Consider the following 16,566-nt stretch of genomic DNA (forward strand, 5'->3'; position numbering starts at 1 on the left):
TTTGATACCATTCCACTGATTCCGCTCCAGTCGTTACCATGTGCCCATCCTCCCCAATTAAGGAGCCACCAACCTCCTGTGGTATTGAGTGATATATTAATCCCTGCCTATATGTACATGTCTACCTCTAGTACTCCAGTATATCTGCACAATGTAAATGTGGTACTGGCACTGACCTGTATATAGCATCCTCTCTTATTTCTTGTTTAATACATTTTATTTGATTAGTTCTACTATGTTGATATTGAATACTGACTGCACTGTTAGGAAGGGCTTGCAAGCTGAGCGTTTCACTGTTAGGAAGGGCTTGCAAGCTGAGCATTTCACTGTTAGGAAGGGCTTGCAAGCTGAGCATTTCACTGTTAGGAAGGGCTTGCAAGCTGAGCATTTCACTGTTAGGAAGGGCTTGCAAGCTGAGCATTTCATTGTTAGGAAGGGCTTCCAAGCTGAGCATTTCACTGTTAGGAAGGGCTTGCAAGCTGAGCATTTCACTGTTAGGAGTTGCTTGCAAGCTGAGCATTTCACTGTTAGGAAGGGCTTGCAAGCTGAGCATTTCACTGTTAGGAAGGGCTTGCAAGCTGAGCATTTCACTGTTAGGAAGGGCTTGCAAGCTGAGCATTTCACTGTTAGGAAGGGCTTGCAAGCTGAGCATTTCACTGTTAGGAAGGGCTTGCAAGCTGAGCATTTCACTGTTAGGAAGGGCTTGCAAGCTGAGCATTTCACTGTTAGGAAGGGCTTGCAAGCTGAGCATTTCACTGTTAGGAAGGGCTTGCAAGCTGAGCGTTTCACTGTTAGGAAGGGCTTGCAAGCTGAGCATTTCACTGTTAGGAAGGGCTTGCAAGCTGAGCGTTTCACTGTTAGGAAGGGCTTGCAAGCTGAGCGTTTCACTGTTAGGAAGGGCTTGCAAGCTGAGCGTTTCACTGTTAGGAAGGGCTTGCAAGCTGAGCGTTTCACTGTTAGGAAGGGCTTGCAAGCTGAGCGTTTCACTGTTAGGAAGGGCTTGCAAGCTGAGCGTTTCACTGTTAGGAAGGGCTTGCAAGCTGAGCGTTTCACTGTTAGGAAGGGCTTGCAAGCTGAGCATTTCACTGTTAGTGTGCATGTGAAAAATAATATGGGAACTTTAAAAAATATTGAATAATTAATGTTGAATGTGGTCAGTCAGTTGGAGCATAGAGAATGAGTGTGTTTCTCGAGATCTATAGGCTTGAATCAACATGGATCTAGCTACTCATAGGCCCATGAAGGTTATCTGTCAAAACATAGACTTACCATCAAATTAGAGGAACAATTTAATTTGTTAGAGAAATCAGCCTGGCTCTTGTGTGAGACACTATGAGCGTCAGTTAAAGCTTTATTCACCTTGTATCTAACGGCAGTCAGAATAGACGACTGGAATAGGGAGGCCTGTTTGATCTCTGTGAATGATTCTAACATATGCTGCACAGGAACCCGAGACGCATAATAACAGCCTTTTATTGGCACTATATTGTCACAGCTATTAGAGTAACTTATATTTCAGACTGTAACCCTTTCCTGGTTTTCCTCTCTCTGCTGGTGTTGTCTGTGAGTGGAGGCTAGTTATGTTAGCTATGGTTAGGCTAGCTATGGTTAGGCTAGCTATGTCTGTAAAACTAATCCCATGTGGTAAATAGCTTTTAAATAGCCTGCTGTTATTGGCAGGTGAGGGGCAGCTGCAGTGACCACAGTAAAGCCTAGGGTTTAGCTCAGCTGGCTAACACAGTATTGTGGCGTGAAAGAGACCTGGATTCAAACTCCAATCAGTCGCATACAATATATTTTCTCATACAATACTACATCTTGCCTTGCTTCCCCCTGCCAGCGCTTCCCCAGCACCCCACCCTCCAGCTCTCTGCCTCTGCCAGCTATTATTCCCCAGAGGTCTCGTAACCCAACATCAAAACAGTTTTATAACTCCCCCACTTTTCCCCTTTTACGGACCCCGTGGAAATCAATCATTTTTAAGAGGGTGCCAATAAGTTAGGTTTGGGGCTTTACAGACGGACATCCGAATAACGATGTGGTGCCTTACCAGGACTGGGAATATGTAAGACATGTTGTTGGTGTGGGTTACTGTGGGGTAAAATCAGAACCAGGCTGGGTAAATATCACACTAATGGTTCACAGGGTGGAGGACCAGGGCTATTTTCAGTGCTGTTATTGCTGCCACCCTCGGCCCACAAAGTTCCTGAACTCTCCTGGCTGGGCTGGCATGCCTTGGCTCTGGTATGATATGAAGGGTGAAGGTGTGAATGTTGAGGCTGGGGTGGGCTATGAAGGTTAAAGTTGGATCCACAGCTCAGCATGGAGGGGATGAGGCAGGAATATCCTCTCACCTATTCGTTGCAGTAAGTAATTTATAATTCAACTTAAATAGAGCGCCCTTGAGTCACATGTGGCTGTCACTGGTGATGTAGTGGTGCTTGACCTTATTGTTACATGAGATGAAGGAGAAGGTCATTGTTTCCGATTGACAATGCATCATCATCATCACCATAATCATCATTGTTATCTTCATTACTGCTCATGCCCCAGCAGCAGCTCACAGCCCTTGGCCCTATTGGCCTATGAGGCAGAAAGGGGCTGAGAGAAGCAGGCTGACAGAGGAGAGGTTGTGGTTGTTTGGTTTCTAATATTGCAGAGGTAGGGCTCCAGCGGCCAAGCCAGACCTTGTGACAGTAACAGTATTGCTGTACAGCTACAACTGTGGGCACCAGAGGCTGTTGGCTGTTCATTGACCTGAGAAGACAGTGGCAGGAGAGGGGAGTTCCACACACAACCCAAGTGGATAAAAATCTGGACCGGGGAGATGGAAGTGGGGGGAGGGAGGGAGAGAACTCTATACGGCCTGTTTCAAAGATGTTTCTAAAGTTATGAAATGTCTATTCCGCAGTGGCTGTCTCAGTTACACAGCCTGTCTATTACTGAGTCTCCTGTTTGAGCCTCTGTAAGTGTTATGTGGGGTGGTTAGCCCAAACCCAAATGTTGTATATTAGGAGAGGCTGAAAGTCCAGCCCAGAGGCTTGTTATTTGTGAAGGTCCTGCTCCTGCTAAGTTTCTGGGACAAATCATATTCCTGAGAAATAGGGCGACTATTTTACTGTAGTTTCAGTATCTGTTACACTGCTTGGTTACTGACCAACTACGCTTCTGTTGCTGTGTTATTCCATATTGGAAATACTGTGTTGTATGTGACTATGTTGACAATAAGTTGTGTGTTCCCCAGAGCTGGGGAACAGGGCAGGGTGAGGGCTGGGGAACAGGGCAGGGCAGGGTGAGGGCTGGAGAACAGGGCAGGGTGAGGGCTGGAGAACAGGGCAGGGCAGGGTGAGGGCTGGAGAACAGGGCAGGGCAGGGTGAGGGCTGGGGAACAGGGCAGGGTGAGGGCCGGGGAACAGGGCAGGGCAGGGTGAGGGCTGAGGAACAGGGCAGGGTGAGGGCTGGGGAACAGGGCAGGGTGAGGGCTGGGGAACAGGGTAGGGTGAGGGCTGGGGGACAGGGCAGGGTGAGGGCTGGGGAACAGGGCAGGGTGAGGGCTGGGGAACAGGTCAGAGCAGGGCGAGGGCCGGGGAACAGGGCAGGGCCAGAGCTGGGGAACAGGGCAGGTTGAGGGCTGGGGAACAGGGCAGGGTGAGGGCTGGGGAACAGGGCAGGGCGAGGACTGGGGAACAGGGTAGGGTGAGGACTGGGGAACAGGGCAGGGTGAGGGCTGGGGAACAGGGCAGGGTGAGGGCTGGGGAACAGGGCAGGGCGAGGACTGGGGAACAGGGCAGGGAGAGGGCTGGGGAACAGGGCAGGGCGAGGGCTGGGGAACAGGGCAGGGCGAGGGCTGGGGAACAGGGCAGGGCGAGGGCTGGGGAACAGGGCAGGGCGAGGGCTGGGGAACAGGGCAGGGCGAGGGCTGGGGAACAGGGCAGGGTGAGGGCTGGGGAACAGGGCAGAGCAGGGCGAGGGCCAGGGAACAGGGCAGGGCCAGAGCTGGGGAACAGGGCAGGGCCAGAGCTGGGGAACAAGGCAGGGCGAGGGCTGGGGCACAGGGCAGGGCCAGAGCTGGGGAACCCAGAGAATCCCACAGTCAGAGGAGCTGTATCCTGGCAGCCGGATCAAAGAGCCTCCCTTTGGGCCCTTAAAGGTACTGATGCCCTGTCAGGGGAGCTCAGACGCTGATATCTACATTAGGCTACACTAACATGGTGGGCCAGTGGCTTCACGCTCGGCACAGCGCTAGTCCAGCAGGGGAAATAAACCTGTGGAGGCTGGGGTTAGAGAGAGGCTTGGTCTGTGTTTGAAATAACAGGTCGGTCAGGTTTGCAGTAAGCCAAGCAGTGTGTTTACTAAAGGAAGCAGAGCTTAAGGGCCAAAGCAAGCTTTTAAAAACCATCTGTGAAATGAATATTGCTGAAATGGAAATGAGGTATAAGTGGGAGGAGAGCAAGGCAAAGCAGCCAAAAGTTGTTTTGTAGAGCTGATATAAATCTGACGCCGTGTTAAAACCAGCAGCTAACTGCTCTGTCAGGTATTCAACCCCGTCCAATACTGTCCGCATGGGCACACACACACATGCACAGACAGACACACACACTCCCCCACCCCCCTTACAGTTTTCCCAACAAAGAAACATTTTAATAAACTGGTGATAGGAAGCCGATTCAGACCTTTCCAAAGAGCAGACAGACACCTAGGGAACAATACACTAATCTTTCTGTCCCACACCATCCTAATGACAAATGGGACACGACTAGCATTCTGAGCGATGTCACAATCTATTAAGACCACAGAAGGCCGTTCTAAAGAAGCCTGGATGAATGGGTCTTTTCCCTCCGCTTTGTGAGAGGAAAAATGGATTTATATCCAACGTATTCTTCTTCACACGAGTCGTTATCTCAGTGAGGAGTGCTTGTCTACCCCAGAGAGAATGGTCATTTCTTCCCTTCACATGGTCTTATTATGACTAAATCCACGTTGATAGACTTCTATAAAGACACAGACACTGTTCTGTCTGTCGTTGGTACTGGCAGGCACACCTCCTCTCTTCTGTTCAGAGCCTACTATTTATGAAAGGCCTGAGAGGGAAAAGAGAGAGAAAAGCCTATCTTTCTGCATTCCGGACAAAGACAGGAGCAGTGTGCTATCACCCGTGCTGACGCCACACAGTCCACAGTTGTCAAAACTATCTGTCTTTCTTCTCGCCCAGATTACCACGGAGGATAGGAATGAGAGAGAGAAGACAACACAGTGGAGGATACAGATCAACTGTGGGTTCAAACAAACTCCAGTGGCGTCAAGCTTGGCCTACAATAAAGAACAATGTTGCCTAGGTAACCAGAAGGCCCCACCAGAATAGTAAACAAAACAACAATTTGACCAACTGGGGATATTTTGTTAGTCCCCACAAGGTCAAATGCTATTTCTAAGGGGTTAAGAATAGGATTTTGAATGGGACTGAGCTGTGTGTCCCCACAAGTTTAGTTATACAAGACTGTGTGCGTGTGTGTGCGTGTGTGCGTGTGTGTGTGTGTGTGTGTGTGTGTGTGTGTGTGTGTGTGTGTGTGTGTGTGTGTGTGTGTGTGTGTGTGTGTGTGTGTGTGTGTGTGTGTGTGTGTGTGTGCGTGCGCGTGTGTGTTCGGTGTACCATTCTTGTGTGTGTGTGTGTATTGCAATTCTTTGGTATTTATATATTTGATGGCATTTATTAGAGAGCACGATGAAAGTGTTCAACAGGCTTGGAGGTGTTTTTCTTTGGTTTCTAATGTTCTCTCTCTCTCTCTCTCTCTCTCTCTCTCTCTCTCTCTCTCTCAAAGCTGCAGGCCACCAGCCTACCCATGTACTCCTATTGTACTCTGTTCTCTCTCTCTCTCTCTCAGAGAGTTGCAGGCCACCAGCCTACCCATGTACTCCTATGTACTCTGTTCTCTCTCTCTCTCTCTCTCTCTCTCTCAGAGAGTTGCAGGCCACCCATGTACTCCTATGTACTCTGTTATCTTTCTCTCTCTTACTCTCAGAGAGCTGCAGGCCACCAGCCTACCCATGTACTCCTATGTACTGTTCTCTCTCTCTCTCTCTCTCTCTCTCTCTCTCTCTCTCTCAGAGAGCTGCAGGCCACCAGCCTACCCATGTACTCCTATGTACTCTGTTCTCTCTCTCTCTTTCTCTCAGAGAGCTGCAGGCCACCAGCCTACCCATGTACTCCTATGTACTCTGTTATCTCTCTCTCTCTCTCTCTCTCTCTCTCTCTCTCTCTCTCTCAGAGAGCTGCATGCCACCAGCCTACCCATGTACTCCTATGTACTCTGTTCTCTCTCTCTCTCAGAGAGCTGCAGGCCACCAGCCTACCCATGTACTCCTATTGTACTCTGTTCTCTCTCTCTCTCTCTCTCTCAGAGAGCTGCAGGCCACCAGCCTACCCATGTACCCCTATGTACTCTGTTCTCTCGCTCTCTATCTTTCTCTCAGAGAGCTGCAGGCCACCAGCCTACCCATGTACTCTGTTCTCTCGCTCTCTCTCTTTCTCTCAGAGAGTTGCAGGCCACCAGCCTACCCATGTACTCCTATTGTACTCTGTTCTCTCTCTCTCTCTCTTTCTCTCAGAGAGTTGCAGGCCACCAGCCTACCCATGTACTCCTATTGTACTCTGTTCTCTCTCTCTCTCTCTTTCTCTCAGAGAGTTGCAGGTCACCAGCCTACCCATGTACTCCTATGTACTCTGTTCTCTCTCTCTCTCTCTCGGAGAGCTGCAGGCCACCAGCCTACCCATGTACTCTGTTCTCTCTCGGAGAGCTGCAGGCCACCAGCCTACCTGTGTACTCCTTTCTTTCTTTGTATACCAATACATTAATATGACACATGAAACGTTTTTTTTTTAAAGTTAAAGGAAGTTTGCGGTCAGAAAAAGAAAAAGGACAATGATATGGGAATACAAACGGGAGATTATACAACATGTTACATTATACATGTCTACTTTATTGCTTTCAAAATACAATATCTTACAATCCTTTGAAAAATGCTGAGCAATTTATAAAACTAACTAACAAATGTATAACATTTCAAAGTAGGTTTGAGTATAAATATTCCACTAGTTACAAATTTTTACCACCAGTGTTGATATAGAAAATGCACTTCTGAAAAAAAATATTGCCACACTTACAGTAAAGTGCTACCAAAATATGTTTAACACCTACATTCCACTGTTTTAGATATAGCATAGACACCTCTATTTCTTGCTGGCTAACGATTTTTACCAAGAGTTCTTCAAGCCCTCAGCAGTGACTCTACTGAGAACGGTAATGGCTGCCTCGCCACTGTGGGTTTCACTGAGTTGATCTGAGGCCTTTCATGATGCCTAGTCCCCCCTGCTGACCAGTCCTTGGGTGGGAGGAGGTGAGGTTCTAAGACCCTGCTGTGCCTATAGGGTTGTTCCTCTCTCTGAAACACATGCTTAGGCTCAGAGGGAGAGTCAGAGTGTGTGAGGGCTGTTTTTGGAATGCCGAACTTTGGAGCTGTTGGAGCCGTTGGATTGTCTTTTACCCTTTTTGGCGTGGCCTTATCCCTGTCCAGATCAGCTGAGCCTTCAGAATAACTACTCCCGCTCTGTTGGAGTTGTAGTGAGGGCAGTGATGGCTCTTGACGGGTCTCCCTCTTCCTGGAACACTTCCAGCTCTCTAGTGCTCTCTCCCTGACTCGCTCCATGTGTTCCAGAACCCCAGAGTTAGAGTTACACTGTGACGTGAACTGCCTGTAACCATAACCGCTCTCTGCTGTGGATCGGGCCTTGACCTCTTCCTGGTAGCAGTGGAAGTCACACTCATACAGCACAGGGCCCGGTTTGTATTTGTGCACAGGCACGTAGGTGGCCACCCCGGGGTCCTTCTGTGGGCAGCAGTGGTGGGGGGAAGAGGGCAGCCCTGCCAGGGCAGGGTGGTGAAGCAGGGTGAGACCTGATAGGTCCTCCAGCTCTCTCTGTCTCAGCTCCCTCTCCAGCATCACACTCTCCAGCTCCTTATCAGCAAACGCCCTCCTCTTCCTCATCCGGGCACTGACAGAGGAGAAGTGACCTCGCTTGGACCAGGGTCCGTCCTCATTTACTGGGGGTTTGTAGCCTATAAGGAAGTAAACAAGACTGATGTAATTTACCTGTCTAATGATTTAATATGATACACTCTTAGAAACAAGAGTTCCAAAAGGGTTCTGTGGCTGTCCCCATAGGATAACCTTTTTTGGTTCATGTAGAACCCTTTTTGGTTCCAGGTAGAACTCTTGGGTTCCATGTTGAACCCTTTCCACAGAGGGTTCTACATGGAACCCAAAAGGATTCTACCTCAATCAATCAATCAAATGTATTTATACATTTCTTTTTACATCAGCAGATGTCACAAAGTGCTTATACAGAAACCCAACCTAGAACCAAAAGGGCTTCTCTTATGGGGACAGCCGTAGAACCCTTTTTGGTTTTAGATAGCACTTTTTTTCTCAGAGTACCTGAGAACACGTTCTGTTTTAATATAATCACATCACAAAGTTTATTTAGGTAAATTAAGTCAAAATTAATCAAAATTCAAGAATGGCACCCCATCAAAATGTATAAAGGCCAAGTAGATGCTCTAAACACAGCTGTGATGGCATGGCCTAGTGTGTGAACACGTTCATGTTACTCAGGGGAAAGTAGAAGAAACACAACCTCAAAACAACATTGTCCCTCTCAACCGCTCGCTGGTAAACACAATGTGTAATTCCATATCCTCTAATTTGCATAATTTGTATTATGCAAATGAGTGTGTATCACTCATACCCTCTAAGATACTCTTAGCTAGAATTCTAGGTGATACATACCCTCTAAGATACTCTTAGCTAGAATTCTAGGTGATACATACCCTCTAAGATACTCTTAGCTAGGATGCTAGGTGATACATACCCTCTAAGATACTCTTAGCTAGGATGCTAGGTGATACATACCCTCTAAGATACTCTTAGCTAGGATGCTAGGTGATACATACCCTCTAAGATACTCTTAGCTAGGATGCTAGGTGCTACATACCCTCTAAGATACTCTTAGCTAGGATGCTAGGTGCTCTGGTGTAGCGTTGATACGCTGTGCGAGGTAATGGTGCGGCTGTTCCTCTGACCCCTTTTTTACCCTGCAGAGGAGAGATAATATACATTGAAATATATTTACATATGCATTAACCCGACGCTGTAAATACATTTAAAAAAGAAGAGTTGTTTCAACTAATTATTATCAAGTAGCTTGTTCCACAGCCTTTTTTAGTTTACTCAACTTTCGATCAGTGTTACCTGAACTTTTATCTTTTAGTTGGCCCAAACTTAGCCCCAACTTGAGAAAACTTAGGCAAAAAAACAGTCAACTTAAAACGTTGTGTTTGCACAACTTGTCTCATATGTTCATACAATTCTTATTTGGGCATCTTCACTAAAGAAGGCTGTGGAACTACTTACTCACACGGTGCTTTTGACATACAATGTTTTCAACTGACATATTTTATTTATTTATTTTTATTTATTTTACCTTTATTTAACCAGGTAGGCAAGTTGAGAACAAGTTCTCATTTACAATTGCGACCTGGCCAAGATAAAGCAAAGCAGTTCGACAGATAAAACGACACAGAGTTACACATGGAGTAAAAACAAACATACAGTCAATAATGCAGTATAAACAAGTCTATATACAATGTGAGCAAATGAGGTGAGAAGGGAGGTAAAGGCAAAAAAGGCCATGATGGCAAAGTAAGTACAATATAGCAAGTAAAATACTGGGATGGTAGTTTTGCAATGGAAGAATGTGCAAAGTAGAAATAAAAAATAATGGGGTGCAAAGCAGCAAAATAAATAAATAAATAAAAATTAAATACAGTTGGGAAAGAGGTAGTTGTTTGGGCTAAATTATAGGTGGGCTATGTACAGGTGCAGTAATCTGTGAGCTGCTCTGACAGTTGGTGCTTAAAGCTAGTGAGGGAGATAAGTGTTTCCAGTTTCAGAGATTTTTGTAGTTCGTTCCAGTCATTGGCAGCAGAGAACTGGAAGGAGAGGCGGCCAAAGAAAGAATTGGTTTTGGGGGTGACTAGAGAGATATACCTGCTGGAGCGTGTGCTACAGGTGGGAGATGCTATGGTGACCAGCGAGCTGAGATAAGGGGGGACTTTACCTAGCAGGGTCTTGTAGATGACATGGAGCCAGTGGGTTTGGCGACGAGTATGAAGCGAGGGCCAGCCAACGAGAGCGTACAGGTCGCAATGGTGGGTAGTATATGGAGCTTTGGTGATAAAACGGATTGCACTGTGATAGACTGCATCCAATTTGTTGAGTAGGGTATTGGAGGCTATTTTGTAAATGACATCGCCAAAGTCGAGGATTGGTAGGATGGTCAGTTTTACAAGGGTATGTTTGGCAGCATGAGTGAAGGATGCTTTGTTGCGAAATAGGAAGCCAATTCTAGATTTAACTTTGGATTGGAGATGTTTGATATGGGTCTGGAAGGAGAGTTTACAGTCTAACCAGACACCTAAGTATTTGTAGTTGTCCACGTATTCTAAGTCAGAGCCGTCCAGAGTAGTGATGTTGGACAGGCGGGTAGGTGCAGGTAGCGATCGGTTGAAGAGCAATTGGAGGCCACGGAAGGAGAGTTGTATGGCATTGAAGCTTGCCTGGAGGGTTGTTAACACAGTGTCCAAAGAAGGGCCGGAAGTATACAAAATGGTGTCGTCTGCGTAGAGGTGGATCAGGGACTCACCAGCAGCAAGAGCGACCTCATTGATGTATACAGAGAAGAGAGTCGGTCCAAGAATTTAACCCTGTGGCACCCCCATAGAGACTGCCAGAGGTCCGGACAGCAGACCCTCCGATTTGACACACTGAACTCTATCAGAGAAGTAGTTGGTGAACCAGGCGAGGCAATCATTTGAGAAACCAAGGCTGTCGAGTCTGCCGATGAGGATATGGTGATTGACAGAGTCGAAAGCCTTGGCCAGATCAATGAATACGGCTGCACAGTAATGTTTCTTATCGATGGCGGTTAAGATATCGTTTAGGACCTTGAGCGTGGCTGAGGTGCACCCATGACCAGCTCTGAAACCGGATTGCATAGCAGAGAAGGTATGGTGAGATTCGAAATGGTCGGTAATCTGTTTGTTGACTTGGCTTTCGAAGACCTTAGAAAGGCACGGTAGGATAGATATAGGTCTGTAGCAGTTTGGGTCAAGAGTGTCCCCCCCTTTGAAGAGGGGGATGACCGCAGCTGCTTTCCAATCTTTGGGAATCTCAGACGACAAGAAAGAGAGGTTGAACAGGCTAGTAATAGGGGTGGCAACAATTTCGGCAGATAATTTTAGAAAGAAAGGGTCCAGATTGTCTAGCCCGGCTGATTTGTAGGGGTCCAGATTTTGCAGCTCTTTCAGAACATCAGCTGAATGGATTTGGGAGAAGGAGAAATGGGGAAGGCTTGGGCGAGTTGCTGTTGGGGGTGCAGTGCTGTTGTCCGGGGTAGGAGTAGCCAGGTGGAAAGCATGGCCAGCCGTAGAAAAAGGCTTATTGAAATTCTCAATTATGGTGGATTTATCAGTGGTGACAGTGTTTCCTATCTTCAGTGCAGTGGGCAGCTGGGAGGAGGTGTTCTTATTCTCCATGGACTTTACAGTGTCCCAGAACTTTTTTGAGTTAGTGTTGCAGGAAGCAAATTTCTGCTTGAAAAAGCTAGCCTTGGCTTTTCTAACTGCCTGTGTATAATGATTTCTAGCTTCCCTGAACAGCTGCATATCACGGGGGCTGTTCGATGCTAATGCAGAACGCCATAGGATGTTTTTGTGTTGGTTAAGGGCAGTCAGGTCTGGGGAGAACCAAGGGCTATATCTGTTCCTGGTTCTAAATTTCTTAAATGGGGCATGTTTATTTAAGATGGTTAGGAAGGCATTTAAAAAAAATATCCAGGCATCCTCTACTGACGGGATGAGATCAATATCCATCCAGGATACCCCGGCCAGGTCGATTAGAAAGGCCTGCTCGCAGAAGTGTTTCAGGGAGCGTTTTACAGTGATGAGTGGAGGTCGTTTGACCGCTGACCCATTACGGATGCAGGCAATGAGGCAGTGATCGCTGAGATCTTGGTTGAAGACAGCAGAGGTGTATTTAGAGGGGAAGTTGGTTAGGATGATATCTATGAGGGTGCCCGTGTTTAAGGTTTTGGGGAGGTACCTGGTAGGTTCATTGATTATTTGTGTGAGATTGAGGGCATCAAGTTTAGATTGTAGGATGGCTGGGGTGTTAAGCATGTTCCAGTTTAGGTCGCCTAGCAGCACGAACTCTGAAGATAGATGGGGGGCAATCAGTTCACATATGGTGTCCAGAGCACAGCTGGGGGCAGAGGGTGGTCTATAGCAGGCGGCAACGGTGAGAGACTTGTTTTTAGAGAGGTGGATTTTTAAAAGTAGAAGTTCAAATTGTTTGGGTACAGACCTGGATAGTAGGACAGAACTCTGCAGGCTATCTTTGCAGTAGATTGCAACACCGCCCCTTTTGGCAGTTCTATCTTGTCTGAAAATGTTGTAGTTTGGAATTAAAATGTCTGAGTTTTTGGTGGTCTTCCTAAGCCAGGATTCAGACACAGCTAGAACATCCGGGTTGGCAGAGTGTGCTAAAGCAGTGAATAGAACAAACTTAGGGAGGAGGCTTCTAATGTTAACATGCATGAAACCAAGGCTATTACGGTTACAGAAGTCGTCAAAAGAGAGCGCCTGGGGAATAGGAGTGGAGCTAGGCACTGCAGGGCCTGGATTCACCTCTACATCGCCAGAGGAACATAGGAGGAGTAGAATAAGGGTACGGCTAAAAGCTATGAGAATTGGTCGTCTAGAACGTCTGGAACATAGAGTAAAAGGAGGTTTCTGGGGGCGATAAAATAGCATCAAGGTATAATGTACAGACAAATGTATGGTAGGATGTGAATACAGTGGAGGTAAACCTAGGTATTGAGTGATGAAGAGAGAGATATTGTCTCTAGAAACATCGTTGAAACCAGGAGATGTCATTGCATGTGTGGGTGGTGGAACTAATAGGTTGGATAAGGTATAGTGAGCAGGACTAGAGGCTCTACAGTGAAATAAGCCAATAAACACTAACCAGAACAGAAATGGACAAGACATATTGACATTAAGGAGAGGCATGCTTAGTCGAGTGATCAAAAGGGTCCGGTGAGTGGAGAGGTTGGTTGGTGATTTAGACAGCTAGCCAGGGCACACGTTTGACACACGTTCACATACATGATTACATTGTTCATGTTCATTTATACAGTTCATCACCTGGGATTTGAACTCACAATCTCTTGGTTCATGGCATACCAATGTCCCTGCTAAACCACCATGTCTGTGTCAATTACTGATTTCACTTGTATTGCTACACTTCAAAGTACATCTATTTTATTGATCATAGTGATTCAGGAGTATCGTTAAAACAGGTTAATATGCCCCACCAACATTAGACAACTAGACAGAAAGCCCTCAAATTGCTGAAATAAGTCAACAAAATCAATGATGAGAGAATAATGATTAAGTGATAATTGACACAGATATGGTGGAGTAGGAGGAAGAATGCCGTGAACCAAATGGTTGTGAGTTCAGATCCCAGGTGAAGACATGTTGAATTATAGTTACTGCATAAATGAACATGCACAATGTATTAATGTGTGTCAAAGTGTGTAAAATATGTCAATTGAAAGCATTGTATTGTTAGAAGCACTAATTTCATTTGTATAACCAGTTCCACAGATGCGCAAATATTTATTTCTAGTTGAAAGAACATATGAGGTGAGCAAACAGATCGTTTTAAGTAGACTGAATTTTTTGCCCAATTTTTTAAAGTTGGAGCTAAGTTTGGGCCAGCAAAAAAGGTTTGGGTAACACTTTGACCAAAATCTTTAGTAAACTACTTTTACTTAATAACAATTAGGTGAAACAACAAAATAAAATGTAGAGCATGGGGAAATGATGATGGAGTAATGTATTACATTAATAAACCAGGTATGTAAGTACAGTCATAACCTCTATACTGTATTGTAGGCTACTGCATGAAGTTGCTAGTTTGTTACAGAATCATTACAATTGAGTGTTCTTGATGTAAGGCCTACAATTTCTATGATAAAATGCTTGTGAGTGTAAACAAATGAGTTTTATGAGTGGAATAACTAAATCTATACTGAACAAAAATGTAAACGCAACATGTAAAGTCCATGTTTCATGAGCTGAAATAAAAGATTCCAGAAATGTTCCATACACACAAAAAGCTTATTTCTCAAAAATGTTGTGGACAAATTTGTTTACATCCCTGTTAGTGAGCGTTTCTCTTTTGCCAAGATAATCCATCCACCTGACAGGTGTGGCATATCAAGAAGCTGATTAAACAGCATGATCATTACACAGGTACACCTTCTGCTAGGGACACTAAAAGGCCACTAAAAAATGCAGTTTTGCCACACAACACAATGCCACAGATGTCTCAAGTTTTGAGGGAGAGTACAATTGGAATGCTGACTGCAGGAATGTCCACCAGAGCTGTTGCCAGAGAATTGAATGTTAATTTCTCTACAATAAGCCACCTCCAACGTTGTTTTAGAGAATTTGGCAGTACGTCCAACCGGCCTCACAACCACAGACCACGTGTAACCATGCCAGCCCAGGACCTCCACATCCGGCTTCTTCACCTGCAGGATCATCTGAGACCAGCCACCCGGACAGCTGATGAAACTGAGGAGTATTTATGTCTGTAATAAAGCCCTTTTGTGGGGGAAAACAAATTTAGATTGGCTGGGCCTGGCTCCCCAGTGTGTGGCTCTGGCTCCCAAGTGGGTGGGCCTATGCCCTCCCAGGCCCACACATGGCTGCGCCCCTGCACAGTCATGTGAAATCCATAGATTAGGGCCTAATTTATTTATTTCAATTCACTGATTTCCTTATATGAAATGTAACTCAGTAAAATCATTGAAATTGTTGCATGTTGCATTTCTATTTATGTTCAGTATAAATAAAAGAAATACATCAGGAAAACATACCCTAAATGTAAAGCAAAAACAGCCTATGTTTTTTTCAGGGAATATGGAACAGTATTGTTCTTGTTTTCATCACCACAAAGGTTAAAAAGCAATGCATATGAATCTGCTTAGTCACACACTATCTAAGAGAATATATAAATCATAGGCAACTTTTTTTTTTACATAGATTAGGACAATTAATTGTTCTCGTGTTTCAATATCCACATTTCTCTATCAGAGCAAATGTAGACAAAAAGGAATAGGTGCATGATGCACATGGGTTAGTCATCATATCTGACCTGTATTAACCTGTAATTACATAATCATGGACTGACACAAGTTACAAAACATTTACATACAGCATTTAGGCCTACATGATATGATAATTATCTTTCTTAAATTATATCCTGCCAGTAAAAGTCAGATGTCCCTGACACTCACCTCTGTCGCCTGTTGTCTCCGCAGGGCGACTTGCGCAGCCATCACTCGCTGCCGCTCCACCACGAGAACACAGTTCGCGCACTGGCAGTCACGCCAGCGACAGAAGCGCTTGTGGCCTTTGAGACAAGACACGACGCCGTGGTTCCGACAGCGGGCGCATTTGGGGCTGCGGGTCGACTTGCGCGGCGTCTGCAGCGAATGCTGTTCCGTGACCACCTTCGCTCCTTTCTCCGCGCTGCCGTGCCGCTCCTCGGGCAGGCATCCGTCGAGACTTTCCACATCAATCTCCTCATCATCGAATTCGAGTTTCAGAGCATTAAGCTTGGTCGTCTCTAGCTGTAGGCCTCTTTCCAATTGAGTGGACATCTATGAGAAATTCCTTCCACGCTGTTGCAGTGCTGTATTCCCCACTTTAAAAGTTGTTAAATTGTTGAAGCGCACCGTTCTGTTTGGCTGAACAGAACAGTCACTCTGTAAGCAGGGAGACGAGACTTTTGAAACCGCCAGACTTCTGAAATGTTAAGCTCCCAGCTGTTCTCTGACATTCGACAGAGTTTTTTCCGAGGACGGAGGCGAGGCGCACACACGGCGCTCCTGGCTCGTGAGATGAGACACAACGTGGTAGGATATGTTCGCTCACAGCACAGCCTGCATGTAGCCTGCCAACCTGCTTTAACCTTCAGACACCAGACCACATTTTTATTGGACGTCCAAATGTGCGAATCTCTAGACATCTTCAACGTCATCAGTGTTACATTAATGCAGGTTAACCCCTCCTGTTCACATTTGGAACGTTCGCACAGCGCGCGCACTTGTCAGTAACTTGTCACTCATGTCAGTACATTTTAGGTAGCTTATTTCCCTAATGAGTTGTTCTTAGTGTTCCCTATATCAATTTGAACATGTACTAATTTTTGAACAATTCTGTGACTCATTATGAGTAAATTGTAGGTCCAAACCGTTCAAAACAAATATGTAATGTGTATGGTTGATAACTACACCCCTTTTTTAATTGATATGATACAGACACACTAGCGCTGGGCCAGTAACCGCAAGGTTGCTGGATCGAATCCCCGTGTTCC

The 16,566-nt window shown here is 45.8% G+C and overlaps 1 protein-coding gene across 1 annotated transcript; it reads right to left on the bottom strand.

Moving 5' to 3' along the window:
* Positions 1-6,940: 6,940 nt before the first annotated feature.
* dmrt2b (doublesex and mab-3 related transcription factor 2b) lies at positions 6,941-16,173 on the bottom strand. Its single transcript, XM_020497624.2, has 3 exons — positions 15,485-16,173; positions 9,050-9,149; positions 6,941-8,114 (listed from the first exon to the last, which is right to left on the bottom strand). Exons 1-3 carry the CDS (start codon positions 15,848-15,850, stop codon positions 7,267-7,269), a joined length of 1,314 nt encoding a protein of 437 aa, XP_020353213.1. The 5' UTR covers positions 15,851-16,173; the 3' UTR covers positions 6,941-7,266.
* Positions 16,174-16,566: the final 393 nt, after the last annotated feature.

The sequence above is a fragment of the Oncorhynchus kisutch genome, linkage group LG13, assembly GCF_002021735.2.
Source record: "Oncorhynchus kisutch isolate 150728-3 linkage group LG13, Okis_V2, whole genome shotgun sequence".
In the NCBI taxonomy this organism is placed as follows: Eukaryota; Metazoa; Chordata; class Actinopteri; order Salmoniformes; family Salmonidae; genus Oncorhynchus; species Oncorhynchus kisutch.

What these genes read in the sequence shown, in the direction of transcription:
- dmrt2b (XM_020497624.2), bottom strand. Translation starts at nt 15,850, where the DNA reads ATGTCCACTCAATTGGAAAGAGGCCTACAGCTAGAGACGACCAAGCTT. An exon ending in GGAGACAACAGGCGACAGAG is followed by an intron (nt 9,150 to 15,484) that starts GTGAGTGTCAGG and finishes TCTCCTCTGCAG; the next exon opens with GGTAAAAAAGGGGTCAGAGG. An exon ending in AGCTAAGAGTATCTTAGAGG is followed by an intron (nt 8,115 to 9,049) that starts GTATGTAGCACC and finishes ACTTCCTTATAG; the next exon opens with GCTACAAACCCCCAGTAAAT.